Source organism: Pelobates fuscus, chromosome 10, assembly GCF_036172605.1.
Source record: "Pelobates fuscus isolate aPelFus1 chromosome 10, aPelFus1.pri, whole genome shotgun sequence".
NCBI lineage: Eukaryota > Metazoa > Chordata > Amphibia > Anura > Pelobatidae > Pelobates > Pelobates fuscus.
The window spans coordinates 84,154,150-84,173,868 of NC_086326.1; the positions used below are offsets into that span (position 1 = coordinate 84,154,150).

General features: G+C 43.9%; 1 protein-coding gene across 1 annotated transcript in view; it reads right to left on the bottom strand.

Annotated features, from left to right (window-relative positions):
• The window catches only part of PALD1 (phosphatase domain containing paladin 1), a 315,653-nt gene extending 296,172 nt beyond the window's left edge, over window positions 1–19,481 (bottom strand). Inside the window, exons 1-2 of the mRNA XM_063435101.1 lie at window positions 19,438–19,481; window positions 18,930–19,016 (exon numbers count right to left, since the gene is read on the bottom strand). Of these exons, the coding sequence (XP_063291171.1) occupies window positions 18,930–18,949 (20 nt within the window). The 5' untranslated portion in view covers window positions 18,950–19,016; window positions 19,438–19,481. The remainder of the gene's footprint in view (window positions 1–18,929; window positions 19,017–19,437) is intronic.
• Window positions 19,482–19,719: the final 238 nt, after the last annotated feature.

Consider the following 19,719-nt stretch of genomic DNA (forward strand, 5'->3'; position numbering starts at 1 on the left):
TGCCCCCTCTTCTTACTCCCCCCTCCCCTCTTCTTACTCCCCCCTCCCCTCTTCTTACTCCCCCTCCCTCTCCTTACTCCCCCTCCCTCTCCCCCTCTTCTTACTCTCCCCCCTACCCTCCTCTTACTCCCCCCTCCCCTTTTACTCCCCCCTCACTCACCCCCTCTTCTTACTCTCCCCCCTCCCCTCCTCTTACTCCCCCCTAACCTCTTACTCCCCCCTCACTCTCCCCCTCTTCTTACTCTCCCCCCTCCCCTCCCCCCTTCTTATTCCCCACCTCCCCTCTTACTCCCCCACCTCCCCTCTTACTCCCCCACCTCCCCTCTTATTCCCCCCTCCCCTCTTCTTATTCCCCCACCTCCCCTCTTCGTATTCCCCCCTCCCCTCTTCTTATTCCCCCACCTCCCCTCTTCTTATTCCCCCACCTCCCCTCTTCTTATTCCCCCTCTTCTTATTCCCCCCCTCTCCCCTCTTCTTATTCCCCCACCTCCCCTCTTCTTATTCCCCCCTCTCCCCTCTTCTTATTCGCCCCCCTCTCCCCTCTTCTTATTCCCCCCCTCCCCTCTTCTTATTCCCCCTCCCCTCTTCTTATTCCCCCCTCTCCCCTGTTCTTATTCGCCCCCTCTCCCCTCTTCTTATTCCCCCCCCTTTCCCTCTTCTTACTCCCCCCTCCCCCTTTTCTTCTTACCCCCTCCCCTGTAGCGTGGCCGAGCTGCTTTCCGGTCCGCGGTACCCGGCCGGAGTTATAGGAAGGTGCACGCTCAGTGTGCACCTTCCTGTCAGTCCGGCCGGGTACAGGAAACAGAAACTCCTGTTCCGCACGGAACAGGAGTTTCTGTTTCCTGTAACCGGTTGGACTGACAGGAAGGTGCACACTGTGCACCTTCCTATCACTCCGGCCGGGCACCGCGGACCGGAAAGCAGCTCGGCCACGCTACAGGGGAGGGGAGGGAGGAAAAAGCTTTACAGAGCGCTCGGCGGCTGCAGCATTTAAAGGGCCGACCCGCCACGGCCGGTCCTAAAAGAATTTCGGGCGGCCTGGGGGGCAATTGCCTCCCTGCCCCCCAGCTCAGCCCGCCCCTGGTAAGACTGCAGGGGCATAATCTATACACCAAATAACCCTCTGTTCCTGTGCTTCCAGCTCGTCTTGTTGCAAATACTTGTTTGCTAGTCCACCTATTATACAGCGTTGTGGAAGTTGTTGGTGCTTTATAAATAATAATAATAATAATAATAATAATGTAGTCCACAACATCTGGAGTGTCCAAGGTTCCCTACTTCTAATCTAGAACAAAGATATTGTTGGTCATCATGTGGGGACTTACCAAGAAGTGTAACTACAAACCACCAGGCCCCGGTGCTAAAAATTGCCCTGGGGCCCTTCATGTGTCTCATTCTCTTGCCTCCCATGTATCTCATGCACTCCTCCTCCTTTTTTTTTATTCCCCCCATATATTATTCCCCCTCAGACCTCCCATATGTCCCTTACCCTCTCCCTCTCCACTCCATGTGTCCAATTCCTTAATCTCTCCCTTTTTCCCTCAATGTGTCCAATTCCTTCCTCTCTCCCCCCTCCCCTCCATGTCTCCCATTCCGTACCTGGCTCGCTGTGGTTCCTGGTCTAACAGAAAGTGCTCGCCCACTGAGCACTTCCTGTCAGACCGCTTGGCCATGCTACACACAGACAGGAAGGGAGCAGCACAGCTCTCCCCTCCTGCCAGACAACAGGGAACCATGGGCCCTGGGCCAGTGCATGATCCACACATATAAAGCATTTGCTGATGTGCAAGGATATATTTGTCATTTAATTTAATTGCAATTTATGAAAGTGCTAATTTCCATTTAAAGTCAACACTTTTATAATTTTTTTTAGAAACACCTCCCTGACTGTGAGGCTGTTGGGAATATCTTCCCTATTCCGTTAGCTCTGTACCTTCTCCCCCAAATGGCAAATCATGGCTGCCTTTTTTTGCTGGGGGTAAACACTAAATAGTGATTTAAAAAAAAAATGGTTTGGGCAGTGTAACTAGATGTAGGGCTCCATGTTTGTTGTTATATATGATATGTCTACTTTGAAAGCTGGTTGATGAAATAAGCAACACAGCATTTTCTGATTCTATCACATGTACAACAACTGCTCAAGCTCTGTGAACAAGTATCTCTCCACTAAACAAACAAATCTTGACAATGACTAATGCTCTTAATCCAACACAATGGAAATCACAACAATTCCCAACTATGGAGGAGTGCGTACAGAAGTCTGAAGAATTTAGAGAAAACAAAGAAAAACATCTCTCAGGCAAGCAACACATTTGATAAAGCAATTAGTTTCAATCTACGAAAAACCTTAGACTGCATCAAACGTCTCTAAGCTGACTACACATACATTTCATCACATAATGGGCCAGTCAAAGCACCATCACAACCTTGCATTATTGAAAAGATAATGGTGCAAACAGTATCCTTCTCTAATTCTCCCCACTGAAAGTGACTTAAAACTGCAATTATTTCTTGCTGTCTGATCTCAATTTTGCCTTTACTGCACATGTGGCATGCATGCACAACCTGGGCTGAGCTCTTTCTACTTCTCAAACAGAGTGCAAAGACACATATAACTCAATGAACAGATAGCGGCTTTGCAGATCACTGCAAGCAATCCGGTTTACTACACCAAGCTGTGTTTAATCTGATGGCAGCTGGATTGTCTTTGATGATGCCCGCCTGCCGCTGCCGCAGCCTCTGTGCAATACATAGCAGCTAAATATATGAGACAGCGAAAAGAAAGGTAAGATTGGGGGCAAATAGTAATTCATACCTCTCAACCAAAGCCTTCCAAGAATAGAATCAACCCATCAATAGGTGTTAAAAATAAAACATAAGCTTTAATGTACACATCTAAAAAGAACTAGGTCTAATATTAAAAAAAATATAAATAAATGAATGGCTAATGTTGCTATAAGCAAGGAGAGGAGAGGGGTATAAACTGTAACATACAGAGTGGTAGCTGGAAGCAGGGAGGGGAATAAATCAAAAAGGATCCAGAGAGGTGCCTAAAAAGCCCCCTTACATATAAACATCCAATCCCCCAAACAGGCTCCGATCCCCAACTCCTAATGCTGAATTCTCAGAGTCAGACCCCTAACCCTCACTTAAATAGCTAGTCGTTAGTAACTAGTAGCTAGATATCGCTAACCGATACTAGCTAGATAGAGCAATATAGCTAAATAGAATCCACTAAGTTAAAATAATAGCGTGGTGGCTAATCCTAGATATATAAATATATTCTGCTGCGGCATCATTCCGTATCTGATAAAGCCACCCACTGCTCTAGTCTGTCCCTAGCAGCTAAATATGCTTCAACTTGATCAATACCATATTGCTGATTGATGAATACTTTGCTGCCGATTGTTATGATACAACGTTGTTCTGTGACTACTTGCTCATTCTGTGTGTGAGGTTCTATCCTTTATTTGCAAGATTCATTTTTACATTTCAGTGATGGGTAATAAACATTCAGGTCACTACACATTTGTTCTCTACATGTATAACATCATGAGTTAGTTTTAAAAGACTCTCTCTTTCACCTTTCCCAGTTCTATTTAAATGCAGTTTGGTCCAAACTATAATTGTGTTGATAAAAGCATCAACTTTTATTTTCATATACTACCATTAACTTAAAAAGGCAGCAATCAATGAGCTTGAAGAAGTCCAGCAAATGCTTTCTCAATTTGTTTGTTTATATATTTCCAAATATACTATAGTCATGTCACAGCTTGGCCCATTCAGAATAAATTCATAGAAATTCTGAATTTAGTGAAACACCCTCCATATGTTCTTAGAATTTAAGAGGACAGTGGGGTCCCAATCCTTGGCCCATATTGGATTACCTCTAAAAGCTAAGTGTGTCCAAGACCCTACAGAGGGTTGCCAAAATACCTACTGTAGATTTATCCAAGATAAAAAAAAGTTCCTTCTCCCACCAATATATGTGGACATGATGAAGGTGGAGGTCATATTTAGCCTTCTTCAATAGAGAGCTCTTAGACAGGACTTGTGATGCTCTACTGGCAGCGGACACTCGAACCTCATGTCTAGTGTCCTACTCTACACCCTGTTCCAAATTATTATGCAAATGATATTTTTCTAATTTACCTAAATAATTTATGTAAATAACAGTCATCATAATTCTCATGTTATCAACTATTAAGAGTACAATTAAAATTTTATTGAACAAACCTCCTAATGATAACAGTATTTTTTTTAAACATAAAAAACTTACAATGCACTGTTTCAAATTATTACGCACATAAAGTTTCAAAACACTTTATAGGTTGTAAAGAACTGAAAATTGTCATTTGTTGTGTTTGCAGCATATTTACTGAAATCAAAAGCTATTTCAATCAAACTTATAACAACATTTTAACTTTTTAAACATTTTAACAGGTCACGTTACATTTTAACATAAGACCCCTTATTTGATAGCAGCTTCACAAGTCTTGCATCCATTGAACTTGTGAGTTTTTGGACAGTTTCTGCTTGAATTTGTTTGTAAATGTCAGATGTCAGAATAGCCTCCCAGAGCTGCTGTTTGGATGTAAACTGCCTCCCACCCTCATAGATCTTTTGCTTGAGGATGCTCCAAAGGTTCTCAATAGGATTGAGGTCAGGGGAGGATGGAGGCCACACCATGACTTTCTCTCCTTTTATCCCCATAGGAGCCATTTATGCAGAGGTATTCTTTGCAGCATGAGATGGTGCATTGTCATGCATGAAGATGATTTTATTATGGAAAGCATAGTTCTTCCTTCTGTACCAGGGAAGAAAGTGATCAGTCAGAAACTCCACATACTTGCAGAGGTCATCTTTACACCTTCGGGGACCCTTAAGGGGCCGACCAGCTTTCTTCCCATGATTCCGGCCCAAAACATGACTCCACCACCGCCTTGCTGACATCGCAGCCTTGTTGAAACAGGGTGGCCGTCCACCAACAATCCACTACTCCATCCATCTGGACCATCCAGGGTTGCACAGCACTCATCAGTGAACAGGACTGTTTAAAAATTAGTCTTCATGCATTTTTCAGCCTTTTCTGCTTGTGAGCATTGGTTAGTTGTGGCCGCATAGAAGGTTTATGCACAGTTGCAAGACTCTGGAGGACTCTACACCTTGATGTCCGTGGGACTCCAGTGGCACCAACAGCTTCAAATATCTATTTGCTGCTATGTAATGGTATTTTAGCAGCTGCTCTCTTGATCCGATGCATGGATCTGGCAGAAATCTTCCTCAGTGTGCCTGTGTGCCTTTATCTGCACAAACCCGTCTGTGCTCTGAATCAGCCACAAATCTCTTAATAGTGCGATGATCACGCTTAAGTTTTCGTGAAATATCTAATGTTTTCATACCTCGTCCAAGGCATTGAACTATTTCACTATTTTCGGCAGCAGAGAGATCCTTTTTCTTCCCCATATTACATGAACATGGTGCTCTGCTTAATAATATGGAACACCCTCCTTTAATATTTTTTCCTTAAATTGGGCTCACCTGGCAATCTAATTATCACAGGTGTCCGAGATTGTTTTCAGTGATCAAAAGAGCCCTGAGACACAATGCCATCCATGAGTTAAACTGAAAAACAAAATATTTAATCTTTGAGACACTTAAATAGAATTTGCATAATAATTTGGAAGAGGGTGTAGTTATTGTTGTTTGTTTCTGTTTGTTCTATTCTCAATAACATTGTTTAAAAGGTGCCAACAAATCCTCATCTTCTTGCCATGTAAATAGATATCTCTAAAAATAAAATTTGAAAGCCATATGCAAATAAAAAAATAAAGTGGGAAAACTAATTTTGTTCTTTCTTCTTGTATAATAATTTACACTAATAATTTATATATAGTTTTTAATGGTCTACCCTGAGTCCATGAGTCTCGCTGCCTAGTGATGAGTGAAATATTGTTCGGGTGAGATCAACTGCAAAAATAGAAATGAAAAATAAAATTCCCAAAGGCTCAATTAGTTAAAACTGGAGCTATAAGTGCAATCTAAACTATGGACATTAGAGGGAGCATATGTGAATGTTTTATGTCTTTATAAGTTGGCTCTAATCATGCGTCACAATCTTCACATGAGTCCTTAAAAGTCATCTCTTTAAAGAAACTCACTAATCAGCTCGACACGATACCTACTGCTCTCTACGATACCATACTAGCTGGTCAGCATTAAATATAATTTACAGACCATTCACAAACGTTTTTACAATCTAATCTGCTGTCTTTTTGATGAAATCTCTCATAACATCAACATCAACACAACCCACCAGTGCCAAACCAACACACGAAAACCACCTCTCATAAATGGTTCTTTCCCATATTCTGCCAGTACATCCCTCCAATACTATTCCCTAAATCCATTACTCCCAATACCATATTCCTAAAGTCATTGCGCCATATATTGTCGCATGTAATATGTAAGGATATGTCTTGCCACCCCAGATAATAGAGTAATATATATATAAAAATATATATATATATATATATATATATATATATATATATTGCTTTTTCTAATTTAATATATTGGTCCTTTCAGAGTAAAACATTTAATTATACAGTAAGCATACTCACATGCAGACACAGACAATCTCACTGACACACACAAGCTCATTGATACACAGCCTCATAGACAAACAATTTCACTAATATACATAAGCTCATTGACATAAAAACACAAGCTCACTCACTAGCAGGCACACACACACACACACACACACACACACACACACACACACATGCAAGCAAGCAAGCTCACTAGCAGGCGCACACACACACACAGCTTAATGTAGTGGTTCTGGTGTCTAAAGCCTGTCCCTGCAGGCTTTTGAATGTAAACACTGACTTTGCAGAGAAAAGGCAGTGTTTACATTGCTTCCTAGTGACACCTCTAGTGACAGACACTCAGACGGTCACTAGAGGCGCTTCCTGTGCGGATTGGCTGAGATCATCAAGCTTGATGATCTCAGTCATAGAGGCAGAGACCAGCACGACGTTGGAAAAAAAAAAGGTGAGTAAAACACTATTTTTAAAAACACACACAGACACCACGACACACACACACACACACACACACCATGACAGACACACACACACCATGACACAGACACACACACCATGATACAGACACACACACCATGATACAGACACACCGTGACACAGACGACACAGACACACACAGCATGACACATACAGACACACACACACAGCGTAACACAGACAGACACACACACAGCGTAACAAAGACAGACACACACACAGCATGACACAGATAGACACACACACAGCATGACACAGATAGACACACAGCATAACACAGACACACACACACACTGCATGACACAGACAGACACACAGCATGACACAGACACACCGCATGACACAGACAGACACACACACCGCATGACACAGACAGACACACACACCATGACAAACACACACACCGTGACACAGACACACACGACACAGACAGATGCACACACATAGCATGACACAAACAGACACACACAGCATGACACAGACAGACACACAGCATAACACAGACACACACACACACTGCATGACACAGACAGACACACAGCATGACACAGACACACCGCATGACACAGACAGACACACACACACCGCATGACACAGACAGACACACACACCATGACAAACACACACTGTGACACAGACACACACGACACAGACAGACACACACACACAGCATGACACAAACAGACACACACAGCATGACACAGACAGACACACACACACAGCATGACACAGACAGACAGACACACACACAGCATGACACAGACACACACACACAGCATGACAGACACACACACAGCATGACAGACACACACAGCATGAAACAGACAGACACACACACACACAGCATGACAGACATACACACACAGCATGACACAGACACACACACAGCATGACACAGACACACACACACAGCATGATACAGACACACACACACAGCATGACACAGACACACACACACAGCATGACACAGACAGACAGACAGACACACACACACAGCATGACACAGACAGACACACGCACAGCATGACAGACAGACAGACAGACACACACACACACACACACTTTTTGGTACCTGTGGGTGGGCAGACTGATTACTGTGCTGGCGGCCGCAAGGGAAGCTTTTCATGAGGCCGCTGGGGGAGCAGGCTCTTCTGGGGGAGCAGGCTGTTCTGTCTCTGCTCCCCCTCCCTCGCGCGCAGCTTAATGAGACCGGAGCCGGAATATGACGTCATATTCCGGCCCCGGTCTCTTTCTAGCGCGCGAGGGAGGGGGAGCAGAGACAGAAAAGCCTGCTCCCCCAGAAGAGCCTGCTCCCCCAGCGGCCTCATGAAAAGCTTCCCCTGCGGCCGCCTTTCAAGTTCTCCCTGCGGCCGCAGGTCACCCCGGCCCCAGGTGCCGACGGCCCACCGGGAAATTTCCCGGTATCCCGGTGGGCCAGTCCGGCCCTGACTAAGGCTAGGCTAAACAAGAGTGCGAGAAATTGTGACTAGGAGAAGCAGGTGTATGGCCTCCCGGCATATAGTCCACTCCTGTCATAGGGTGGGTGCTGTCCCGGTCTGGGGAGGCATTAAGAGGAACAGTGGTAAGTTAACTTGGTGAGAATCAATCTATAGGAACGTTGTGCTGTGTAGTGCTATACAGTCATTCCGGTGAGTGACTGCTGGGTGTGTAAGGCTATGTGAGCTTTGTGCAATGTCTGGATGCTCAGTGTATAAACCTACCCTGCTATAACAGTAGACTAAACATGAAATAAAAGTGCAGTAGATAGGCACAAGAGCGAGTAAAAACAGTGCGTTAAGTATAAACCATATATAGTATGCATTATCACGGTATTGGAGCCTGCAGGATTGTAGGCCACTGCAGGTTCATACAAGATTCCGTTGCAGCTCGTCAGCTGGGGCCGCTCCGGAAAATTGGGTTGCAACGACCATCCCTAAAAATATATCACATGTGCAAGAGTCCTTAGCTGGGTGGCTGGATTGTGCAAGTGTCCCATGGTGGCCGCGTTGGAGCCCAGCAGTAAGTGGAACAGTAATCCAGATGATGGACAGTGGACAAGTCCCAGGGGTTATAGGGTGCTCGGCAGAGGTGGGTGCCGTGGTCCGGTATAGCTAGGTGATGGCGATGTCGGAGTTGGGGCGCGGGCGCCTCAGTCCTGCTTAGGTGGTGACAGCGGCATATGTTACTGGCGTGAGATTTTGGGGTACGAATGGGGCACTGTTAGCTGGGTCCCAGCTGCGCGTCAGTGTGGTGGGGGCTCGGATGCCCGTTTGGAGGAGTGAGTCCCAAGTCAGGCCCAGAGTCCGGAGTAGTTCAGCTGCGTCCTGTGGGTCGTGGATGTGGTGGGTTGTCTCACCCTGCTGCACATTGAGTGAGTGGGGGGTCCGCCAGCGGTATGGAATTTTGAGTCGCTGAAGTGTGGCGGTGAGGGGTCGGAGTGTTCTACGCCACGCCAGGGTTCCCCTGGACAGATCGCTGTAAAAGCTCAATCTTGTATTTTCAAATTGTAAGGGGGTTTTTCCCCGGAGTGCGGTGAGGACCGTTGCTTTGTCCGCTCCGTTTTTAAAGGTAAGTATTGTGTCCCTTGTGGCTGAGTCTGGAGCCCTAGCGGGTTTCGGGATCCGGAAGATTTCTGTGGGTACGATAGGTTTAGTATGGCCTGGGGGCAGTATGTTAGTCAGGAGGCGTTTTATTGTGTGCGGGACTTCTGTTCCGACAGCTCCTCTGGGCCTTGGTAGCAGAAAACTATTTCTATTTAACCCCTTAAGGACACATGACATGTGTGACATGTCATGATTCCCTTTTATTCCTGAAGTTTGGTCCTTAAGGGGTTAAAGGAACACTCCAAAGCCATAACCACTACATTGTGTCAGAAACGCCACAAGCTACTGTTTAAGAGCTTCCATTAGCTCCGCTGAGCTGTGCTATTTCTCCTTAAAGGAACACTCCAAAAACCACAACCACTACATTGTGTCAGAAAAACCAGAAGCTCCTGTCTAAGAGCTTCCATTAGCTCTCCTGAGCTGAGCTCTGCCATGAGAGCCAGTTGTGCTGTGTGAGTTTGTTAAGAGCATCCCTGAGTGTCTGTTAGAGTGATTGTAAAATAAAGTGTGTCTACCAGTCTGTGCTCTTCCTGTGTAAATGTGTCTGATGAATGAGTGTTTCTGTTAGTGTCTGAAAATGTATCTAAGTGCACTGGTGAGCATGTGACTGTTTATATCATTATTATTATTGGCATTTACATAACATTAACTTATTCTGCAGCACTTTACAATATTATAAAGGGGGAGATTGAACAATAAATGAGACAATTACAACATGTTACAGGAACAATAGGTTGATGAGGACCCAGCTCAAATGAGCAGATGTCATAACAGGCTTTTCATCGATACATTAAAAAATATAACATTTCCCATTTAAAATTAAATTATAAATGTAATTACATTATTATGAAATGATAAATAAGAGGAGTTGCAAATGGAACCTAAACGTCTGAAGCCAGCCATGATTCTCCCGGTATATCTTCCTATTACTTTCTACGCAGCATAAAAGGGAGGATGTTAAGGGTGCACAGTGAGTACAGATGTGAAATGGATTGACTCCAGATGTGTAAATCAGGCTGCAGATCTGGGTTTTCAAACGATAATGGATTCAGTGTTTCGTCTGAAATCCTCTATCTGGTATTTGAACTACTATAGTCCATACTGGATAAATGGATGAAACATATTTAGCCTGGGATGTCAAACTCATTTATAATGTAATGCTGAATGTTTTATGAAAGTACAAATGGAGAGCTAAATGCAATTGACATAAATAAATATATATACATATATAATGTTAAATTGTTTATAAATGTCTCCAGAACACCTCGATTACATTATATACCTCTAATATTTGCTCCATTTTTATGCATTGTTTAATATATTGTAATGATATTTATAGGTTAGGGCTGGTGTACAAGTTAAGGTAGTGTAGCAGTTAATTGTTAGTGTTACGGTATTGCACGGGTTAATGTTTTGCGATAGTGAAGTGTAGTGTAGAGATACACAGTTACATAATAATCTAGGTTGAAAAAAAGTTGATAAAAAGACTCCTCTAGTATACATATCTTTTTATGTTGTTGGCAGTCCGATTTCTTATTGGATCAGCAACCTGTTCACAAACATATTTATTATATTCTTAAATATTTTTTTTAACATAAACAAAAACATCCAGGCTAAAAGGGACACTACAGGCATTCAGACCACTTAAGCTCATTAAAGGGTGTGGGTGCAATGTCCCAGTCCCCCTTAGTTCTGCAATATAATACATTGGGTTTTTAACATTTCAGAACTAAGACAGAGTCTAGTTTACCGGACTCTAGGTTGCCTAACTGTCACTGGACGTCCTCACCTTCTGCATGAGGACATCCAGAGTCAGTAAAATTCCCATAGGGAAGCGTGAGGCAATGATTTCTTATGGAAAGGGCCTAATGCGCAGATAATGTTGTAACCCAGAGGGCTCTTTAGTTTTGTATTCCAAACACTATAGAATACCTTGAATATGTAGTGTTGCATGCTAGAACACTCCATGGGTTAATGTTTAGTGTTTGTGTAGCATAGAGGATAATGCTTATTGAGAGGGCAGTGTAGTATAAGGATAAATGTGTAGTGTTTTGCATTTGGATAGTGTAGGGATTAAGGGAAGAAACACCGAGACATACAATAACCTTTAACCCTACCCTTCCTGAACCTAAAATAATTATGTAATATAAATGATGCATAACAGTGAATCGTGTAATAGAGAAAAATAATGCCGTATTCTGGTTTGTGTACATGTACTCCAGAGTTCCACAGCAGTACAACTCACTGTAATGTGGAGTGCGTGCAAATGTTTGTCAGAGTACTACAGCAGTAAAACTCAGAAAGAATAAAAAAAGAATAGAAAAAGAAAGTCAACAAAAAAGTATGTTTATGAAAATAAGAAAAGGCAAAAAGTACTAATCCACAGTTGTTCCTAAAGTTGATGAGGACACAAATACGTATTAACCCCTTAAGGACACAGCTTTAAAAATAAAAGGGAATCATGACGGAAAATTTCCGTCATGTTTAAGGTTTTACCTAAAGTTGATGAGGACACAAATATGTCTTAAAATAATGTATTTTTAATACTTCTGAATAAAGACCTGGCTGGGAAATTTGCAGTCCATAGTGCTTACTAGCAAACACAAACATGTCCTGTAGCAGAATATATAGTGCAAACTAGACTATTACTTCTATTGCCAAGGAGTAAGCAAAAAAACTTTGAATGCAAGAGGGTTCAAGAGCATGCAAAAACTAGAACTTTTCTGGACAGACAGCCAAAAGGAGAGACCATTTATGGACAAGTGATCATGTTTCCCCTTTGTAACACTTCTGTCACACTGTATTTTTTAACAGTTTAACCCAAAGTGTTGAATCCAACCAGGGCCGGTGCAAGGATTTTTGCCGCCCTAGGCAAAAGTAAAGTTTGCCGCCCCCCCCCCCCCCATATGACATCACAATGCCCCATGTTAACTAACGCAAGTGCTGCAGTGCCGCCGTGTTTACATAGCCTGCAGGGACAGGCTATACACACCAGAACCACTACATTAAGCAGTGTCCCTTTAATGTGAGGTAAATTAGAGATTAGTGCCACGAATAATATACTAGATTGCCTACTTACAATCAGATGAGGATGGTGATGGGCTCTAGCTGCAGTCTGGCTCCACTGGTCTGGTGTAGAACAGGCTCTCTGGAGGCTGTTTGTGTTCTGGGAGAACGGGAAGCAGCTCCATTTTTTTAAGGCCCTTTGCACAGCTCAAGGTCTGGGCCCCAGGGTCCACCTTCATGTTCCACCAATTAGTTTGTTCACAGGAGTAGGGGATGTCCTGATATGTGTGTAAGGAATGCATTGTGTGAATCTGTGTTTGTATGTGTAAGGGCTGCAATGAGTGTTTCTGTGTATGTACGGGATGCAGTGTGTGCGTCTGTAAGGGGTGCATTGAATGTGTGTAAGGGGTGCATTGAGTGTGTGTAAGGAATGCATTGTGTGTTTCTGTGTGTGTAAGGGATGCATTGTGTGTAAGGGTTGAATTGCTTGTGTGTGTGTGTCTGTGTGTGTAATGCATTGTGTGTTTTTCTGTGTGCAAGGGGTGCATTGTGTGTGTGTGATGGATGTCAATCTCTCCCCCCTCCCTTGTCACTCTCTTCTCCCCCTCTCCCTCCCTCGTCACTCTCTTCTCAACCCCCCTGGTCCCTCTCTTCTCCCCCCCATGTCCCTCTCTTCTCCCCCCTCTTGTCCCTCTCTTCTCCCCCTCCTCCCTTGTCACTCTCTTCTCCCCTGCGTGTCCCTCTCTTCTCCCCCCTCCATTGTCACGCTCGTCTCCCCCGTTGTCACTCTCTTCTCCCCTCCCCACTCTCATTCCCCCTCCTAACCCCGTCAATTCCCCTCCCTGTCAATTTATTCCCCCCCCTTTCAATTTATTCCCCCCACCCTGCCTGTCCATTTATTCCCCCACCCTGCCTGTCCATTTATCCCCCCCCTCGTCCATTTATTCCCCCCTCCCTGTCCATTTATTCCACCCCCTCCCTGTCCATTTATTTACCCCCCTCCCTGTCCATTTATTTCCCCCCTCCCTGTCCATTTATTTCCCCCCTCCCTGTCCATTTATTTACCCCCTCCCTGTCCATTTATTCCCCCCCCTCCCTGTCCATTTATTCCCCCCCCCCCTCCCTGTCCATTTATTCCCCCCTCCCTGTCTGTCCATTTATTCCCCCCACCCTGCCTGTCCATTTATTCCCCACCCCTCCCTGTCCTTTCCCCCCTCCCTGTCCAATTATTCCCCCCCCTCCCTGTCAGTTTATTCCCACCCCCTGTCCATTTATTCCCCCCCCTCCCTGTCCATTTATTCCCCCCCTCCCTGTCCATTTATTCCCCCCCTCCCTGTCCATTTATTTCTCCCCCCTCCCTGTCCATTTATTTCTCCCCCCTCCCTGTCCATTTATTTCTCCCCCCCTGTCCATTTATTTCCCCCCCTCCCTCTCCATTTATTTCTCCTCCCCCCTCTCCATTTATTTCTCCCCCTCCCCCTTATTCCCACCCCCTGTCCATTTATTCCCCCACTCCCTCTTCATTGATTTTTCCTCCTCCCCTCCCTCTCCATTTATTTCTCCTCCCCCCCTCTCCGTTTATTTCTCCCCCCTCCCCCTCCCTCTTATTCCCACCCCCAGTCCATTTATTCCCCCCCTCCCTGTCCATTTATTCCCCCCCTCCCTGTCCATTTATTCCCCCCCTCTCCATTTATTTCTCCCCCCTCCCTGTCCATTTATTCCCCCCCTCCCTGTCCATTTATCCCCCCCTCCCTGTCCATTTATTTCTCCCCCCTCCCTGTCCATTTATTCCCCCCCCTGTCCATTTATTTCTCCCCCCTGTCCATTTATTTCCCCCCCTCCCTCTTCATTGATTTCTCCTCCTCCCCTCCCTCTCCATTTATTTCTCATCCCCCCTCTCAATTTATTTCTCCCCCCTCCCCCTCCCCCTCCCTCTCTATTTATTTCTCCCCCCCCCACCTCTCTATTTATTCCCCCCACCCTCCCCTACCTCTATTGTAGCGTGGCCGAGCTCTGTATCATGGTCCGCCGGTACAGGGAGCTTTTGTTTCCTGTACCCGGCGGACTAACAGGAAGTGAACACTCAGTGTTCACTTCCTGTTAGTCCGTCCGAGTACAGGAGACAGATGCTCCCTGTACCGGCGGGCTATACCGCGCTCGGTCACGCTACAGAGAGGGAGTGACAGGAGGGAGCGCTGAGCGCTTCCCTCCTGTCAGCCCCCTCCCTCTCCTCATGCTGCGCCCGGGCGGTGCGCCCTCATGGACGCACCAGCCCGGGCAAAGCTGCAGCCGCCTGAGGCTCTCTACAGAGCGCTCGGGCGGCTGCAGCATTAGGGGGGCCGGCGCTCCTGGCGGCGCCCCTTCCCAAGGGGCGCCCTAGGCGGCTGCCTAGTCCGCCTTACAGGTAGCGCCGGCCCTGAATCCAACACGAGTTAGTTCTGCCCCTCTCATTATGATTTTCTCCAAGGCTAGAATCAGGAAGCCTCGGACAGGGGCATTGCTGATTGGCTTAGAGCTTCAGCTGAAGCTCTAAGCCAAGCAGAAGCTCCCAATACACAAATACTGTTTGATAAATATATGCACGTTTCTCAGAATTTTGTAAATGGGGGCTACTGATTGGCCGAGTGTCAGTTGACACTCTAAGGCAATGAGCGACTCCACTGTCTGAGTAAGCTGTGTGGCAGAGCTAACTGGCACTGGATTCAACATTATGGGGCTCATCAATGATGTAGAAGTAGAAAAAGACTGTCACGTCCAGTATATGAAACCCAAAATGCAGTGCTCGAGAGTAAGCAAAAAATAACAAACAAGTCCAGGGCAAACAAATCTGGTAGGGGTAAGGCAAGGCAAGGTCAGGCAGTCCAATAGTAAAGTGCCGCTAGTATCAGAAATGGAGGGTCAAGCCAGAGGTCAGGTAAATCCAGGAAATCAGATCAGCAGGTACCTTAAGCAGGGGAGTAGCACAGAACAACTGATCAATGTAAGGCTCAGCTGTTTAGAGTTTAAATAGGGTGCTAAATGTAAGGCACACCTATTCTGACATATCTTCATAACACACAATTGGTGTATGGTTCTGTTAGTAAGCAGGTTTGTCATGGGAGCTCTCATTAAACATAATTAGTTCCAGCCGCACCCACAGGGCTGTCCTGCGGTATGGAACGAAAGTGTTTTGAGGTCACGGCCTGTCCCTTGTATTTACGCATACGCATGTTCGGGCAGCTATGACTTGGATGCGCCGCCAGAGCAGCGAGGGAACACAGGTAAGTCTTGACAAAGACTAACTGAGAAAAGAGAGAGATGAATACAGCATTATGCCTGGACCTCAGAAATATAAATTCTACTTCTGCTAGATTTACTTCCTTTACTACATAAGAAACAAAAGCTAGCCAACTTCCTGAAGTTTGTGAACACATGAAGGTACTTTTTAGGAGAAATATAACCCATATGGCTGATCAGAGATCAAAGGAAATGAGGTTGGAGTGGTCAGAGGACAATAAAGAGAAAAGAGGGAAGGGATAGAAGAGAAAGCTTAAAACTTAATATTTTATGCTTCTGTAGAAAGCTGAACTGAATATCTGTCAAGGATAACTACGACTCGACACACAGAACTTAAGTTAATAAACTATAAACCAAAACTGGACTAAAGGTTATTACCGAGCCTTAGAGTGATTGGACTGGATGCAAATCAAAGTGGCACAGGACAAGCCAAAGTAAGGATAACAGAATGTAGAATAAACGAGAGTTTGACCAAAGGTCAAGGACAACAGACAGTAGAATGGTCAAGGAAAAGCCAGATTAGGCCAGGGTCAGATAAGCCAGAGATAAACAACAAATAACATGCTCTCGGATTAACCATACAAATGGAAACCAAGACAGGGCACTGACAAAAAACTATTATGAGTTTAAATAGCCATTGGAGGGCAAGGATTGGTCAGAACTGACCTTGTGGTGCCAAAATGTGTGTGTGTCAATGACACAATGATGCACACATGTTAGCGTCACTTTTGTCATGCTTTGGGGCGGCGCTATATAATCTTGCAATATCGCAGTGGCCGGTGTCCACCCGGTAATCTGTCACAAGGTAAATCTGAAATCAAGGCCTTCACCAGCGTGGTCGCCCCTCACCTGCACAGTAACAATATCCTAAAATATTTTTTCTGTGAGCATAAAAATGACTACATAATAAAAAGGGAAGAAAATATTACTCCTAAAATAGGAAAGACCAGCACTGCGATAGAGTCTCAGTTTAAGTAGAGCTACCTGCAATATCAAAATAGCCACAATTAGTGCGGGTAGAAAATCGGGACAGGAGGAGTGCAAGAGACTTATGGGGGAGTGCCATTTGTGTCATCTGGGACATTGAAAATAGACTGTCCTGTTTGAGAGTTGGATGGGGAAATCTAAAGATGGGTGTGCCATCCTGACGAAAATTCATACCAGACTGACAGTCTGTCTTGCCGGACAGCACATGCACAGAGTACTTTTGAAGCAATCTGGAGAATGGTCCAATGCTCTAACAGCTCTGTGCAAGGCATAAGGATGCCTTTAGAATGTGTCTTTTGCTACATTGACTTGGGACATTTCCCTAATCTCAAAAGATACAGGACACCATAGAACTAATCCACGACAGTGGGAAAGATGCCTGAATGTGGGACAATCCAGTCAGATCCTTGACAGTTGGGAGGTATGTTCTATCTTAGACATATAAAATGTATATAGAGAACGTTATTCAGGGCAGGCTTTACACAGTTAATCTATATATTATTAAACTATATTTTTAATTTAAACTGTGAAAGGTTTCATTAAGTCTAATTCAAATTGCAAACGGTATGCATGTTTTATGCAAATTATGACATTCTTAAATGATCATTTGTTCACTCTTATTTGTGGTATTATTTAAAAGTTTTGTGTAGATACTTTTGTTTTGCCACTCTATTTTTTAAGCTTGTGATGCATGGCTTAGTGAAAACAGTAGCACTCTGCACCCAACCAGTTCTCCAAAGCATTCTAAAAAGGTATAAAAAAATTAACCAAAAAAAAAAAAGAAATCTATTTAAACAGTAACAGTTAATTTAGTTCTGCATTTGTTCTACATTCTTCTGCGTCCATCACAGACACCGAAAACTAACTCTACTAAATACAAGTAAAAATGGTTTTGGACAGCATTTAAGGAAACTGGAAACTTTGTCCAAAAATATTTTCAGGAAATGCTGTGTTCCCAAATATACTGAGTTTTGCTGAGCACGTTTTTTTTCTCTGCTCTCTATAAACCGTTCCAATTACCACTAGCCGAAGTAAAAACAAAAACCTAAGTGGTGAGGTAATCTCATGGCGTCTGGCTGAAAAATGTGGGATTTGAACAAAACTATATTACCCCCTCCTTGCATCACCAGCACCAATAAAAATGCATACCAAAATGACAAGCAGAAATTCAATAGCAAAATCATACAAAACACACGTTTTGCCAAGACAAATAAAATGTGCATACGTTAGAATATTTAAACATCCAATGTGCTACTCCTACAGATCAGGAATCTGGCATTCTTATACATCTTGAATATACATGATTCAGCTGAGCACTGTGGGATTGTCTATAAATCTCTTAACATTTCCCATACCAAAAAGTTTTTTTTATCCAATGTATCAGTGGCAAAATTCTCTAATCAGAATCAACATCAGCGAGCGATAAAAATGTTTTTTATAGTAAGATGTAAAATTCCCAGCCTAATTGGTGTCTGACGGAAACTTTCTTAATTAATACTGTCAACAAGAACATTTACCATAATGGATGGGGAACTTTGTAAAAGGAAACATTGAAAGAAGGCAATTACTTCAAACAGTAATGACACAGCTGAAGAGTTTTTGTTGTAGAGAAGTTAATCAAATATTGAGTTACAGTTCCACTAAATTCTAAAAATGAACATCGTAGATTAAATCAAACCATAGAAATTATTTTAAAATTTGCCGGCGATATACAAGGCTTATTCACTAAAATGGCAATTATGTGAAACTGGCGATTTTTTTTTTCCCAATTTGTTTAAATTGGCCGAATATTTACAAATCCACAATTTGTTTAATGAATAAACCTCTACATACTTGTATTCAATATGCCAATTAATAATAAAACTAGACATAACCTAAAAATGTTTATACTGGGACAAAACATTAAAAAAAAAATGTATTTTTGTTTTTACTTGGCTCACTATACAAATACAATAAATGAACCTCTTACCGTGGCTGTGATTGCTGCATTTCTGCGTTTACACGTTCCGATTTTGGGCAGAGCAAAAAAAGGTGCGATAGATGGCTGGAAAAAGACCTACAAATAAAATGAGGTTAGATAAATGGGGAACTTTTTTTTTTTTAAGTGTTACATGTATGGTACAGAAACCAAAATACAGGAATAGAAAGGAGTACGGTTAGCTGTGAAAAGCAGGTTGTGCAGTTACAGACTTGTGAGATCGTAGTGTTAAAACGGGTGAAAGGGATAAAGAAAGGGAAAGACCATACGTAAGGAAAAATGCGTTTCGGCAGACAAGGATGGGAAGACACAGTGACAGTTTGGCATAAGAGAAACAAGGTTCAGAGGAGTGGCAGCATGGACGAAGTACAAAGAGAGCACTGATACAGTAACGAGAGGCATTTTACAGAGCAAGCAGTGGTCAGACACAGTATGCAAACAGAAAAAGCAACAGGCACAGACAGCTGTGCAGGAAGGAGATTAAATTAGAGACAACTACCTCGAAGATATGCAGTTATTATTTGTGCATGTGTCCTGGGTTCTCACTCTCTCAACAATGCGGTATTCACTTCTAGTATTGTCTTCTGCTGCTCAATACAGATGTGATGGGAGAAGGAGGAGATGCCTATTGCTACTCTAAGCCCCGTCAATGCTCCTCCCAGGAACACCATCATACACTGAAATTGGGAGGTAGGGAGGGGGTTATCAAGGGAGCACAGAGCTTCTACTGCACAGAACTCCAGTTTCACTTAGCAACAAATCCTGCAGCGCTATCAAGCAA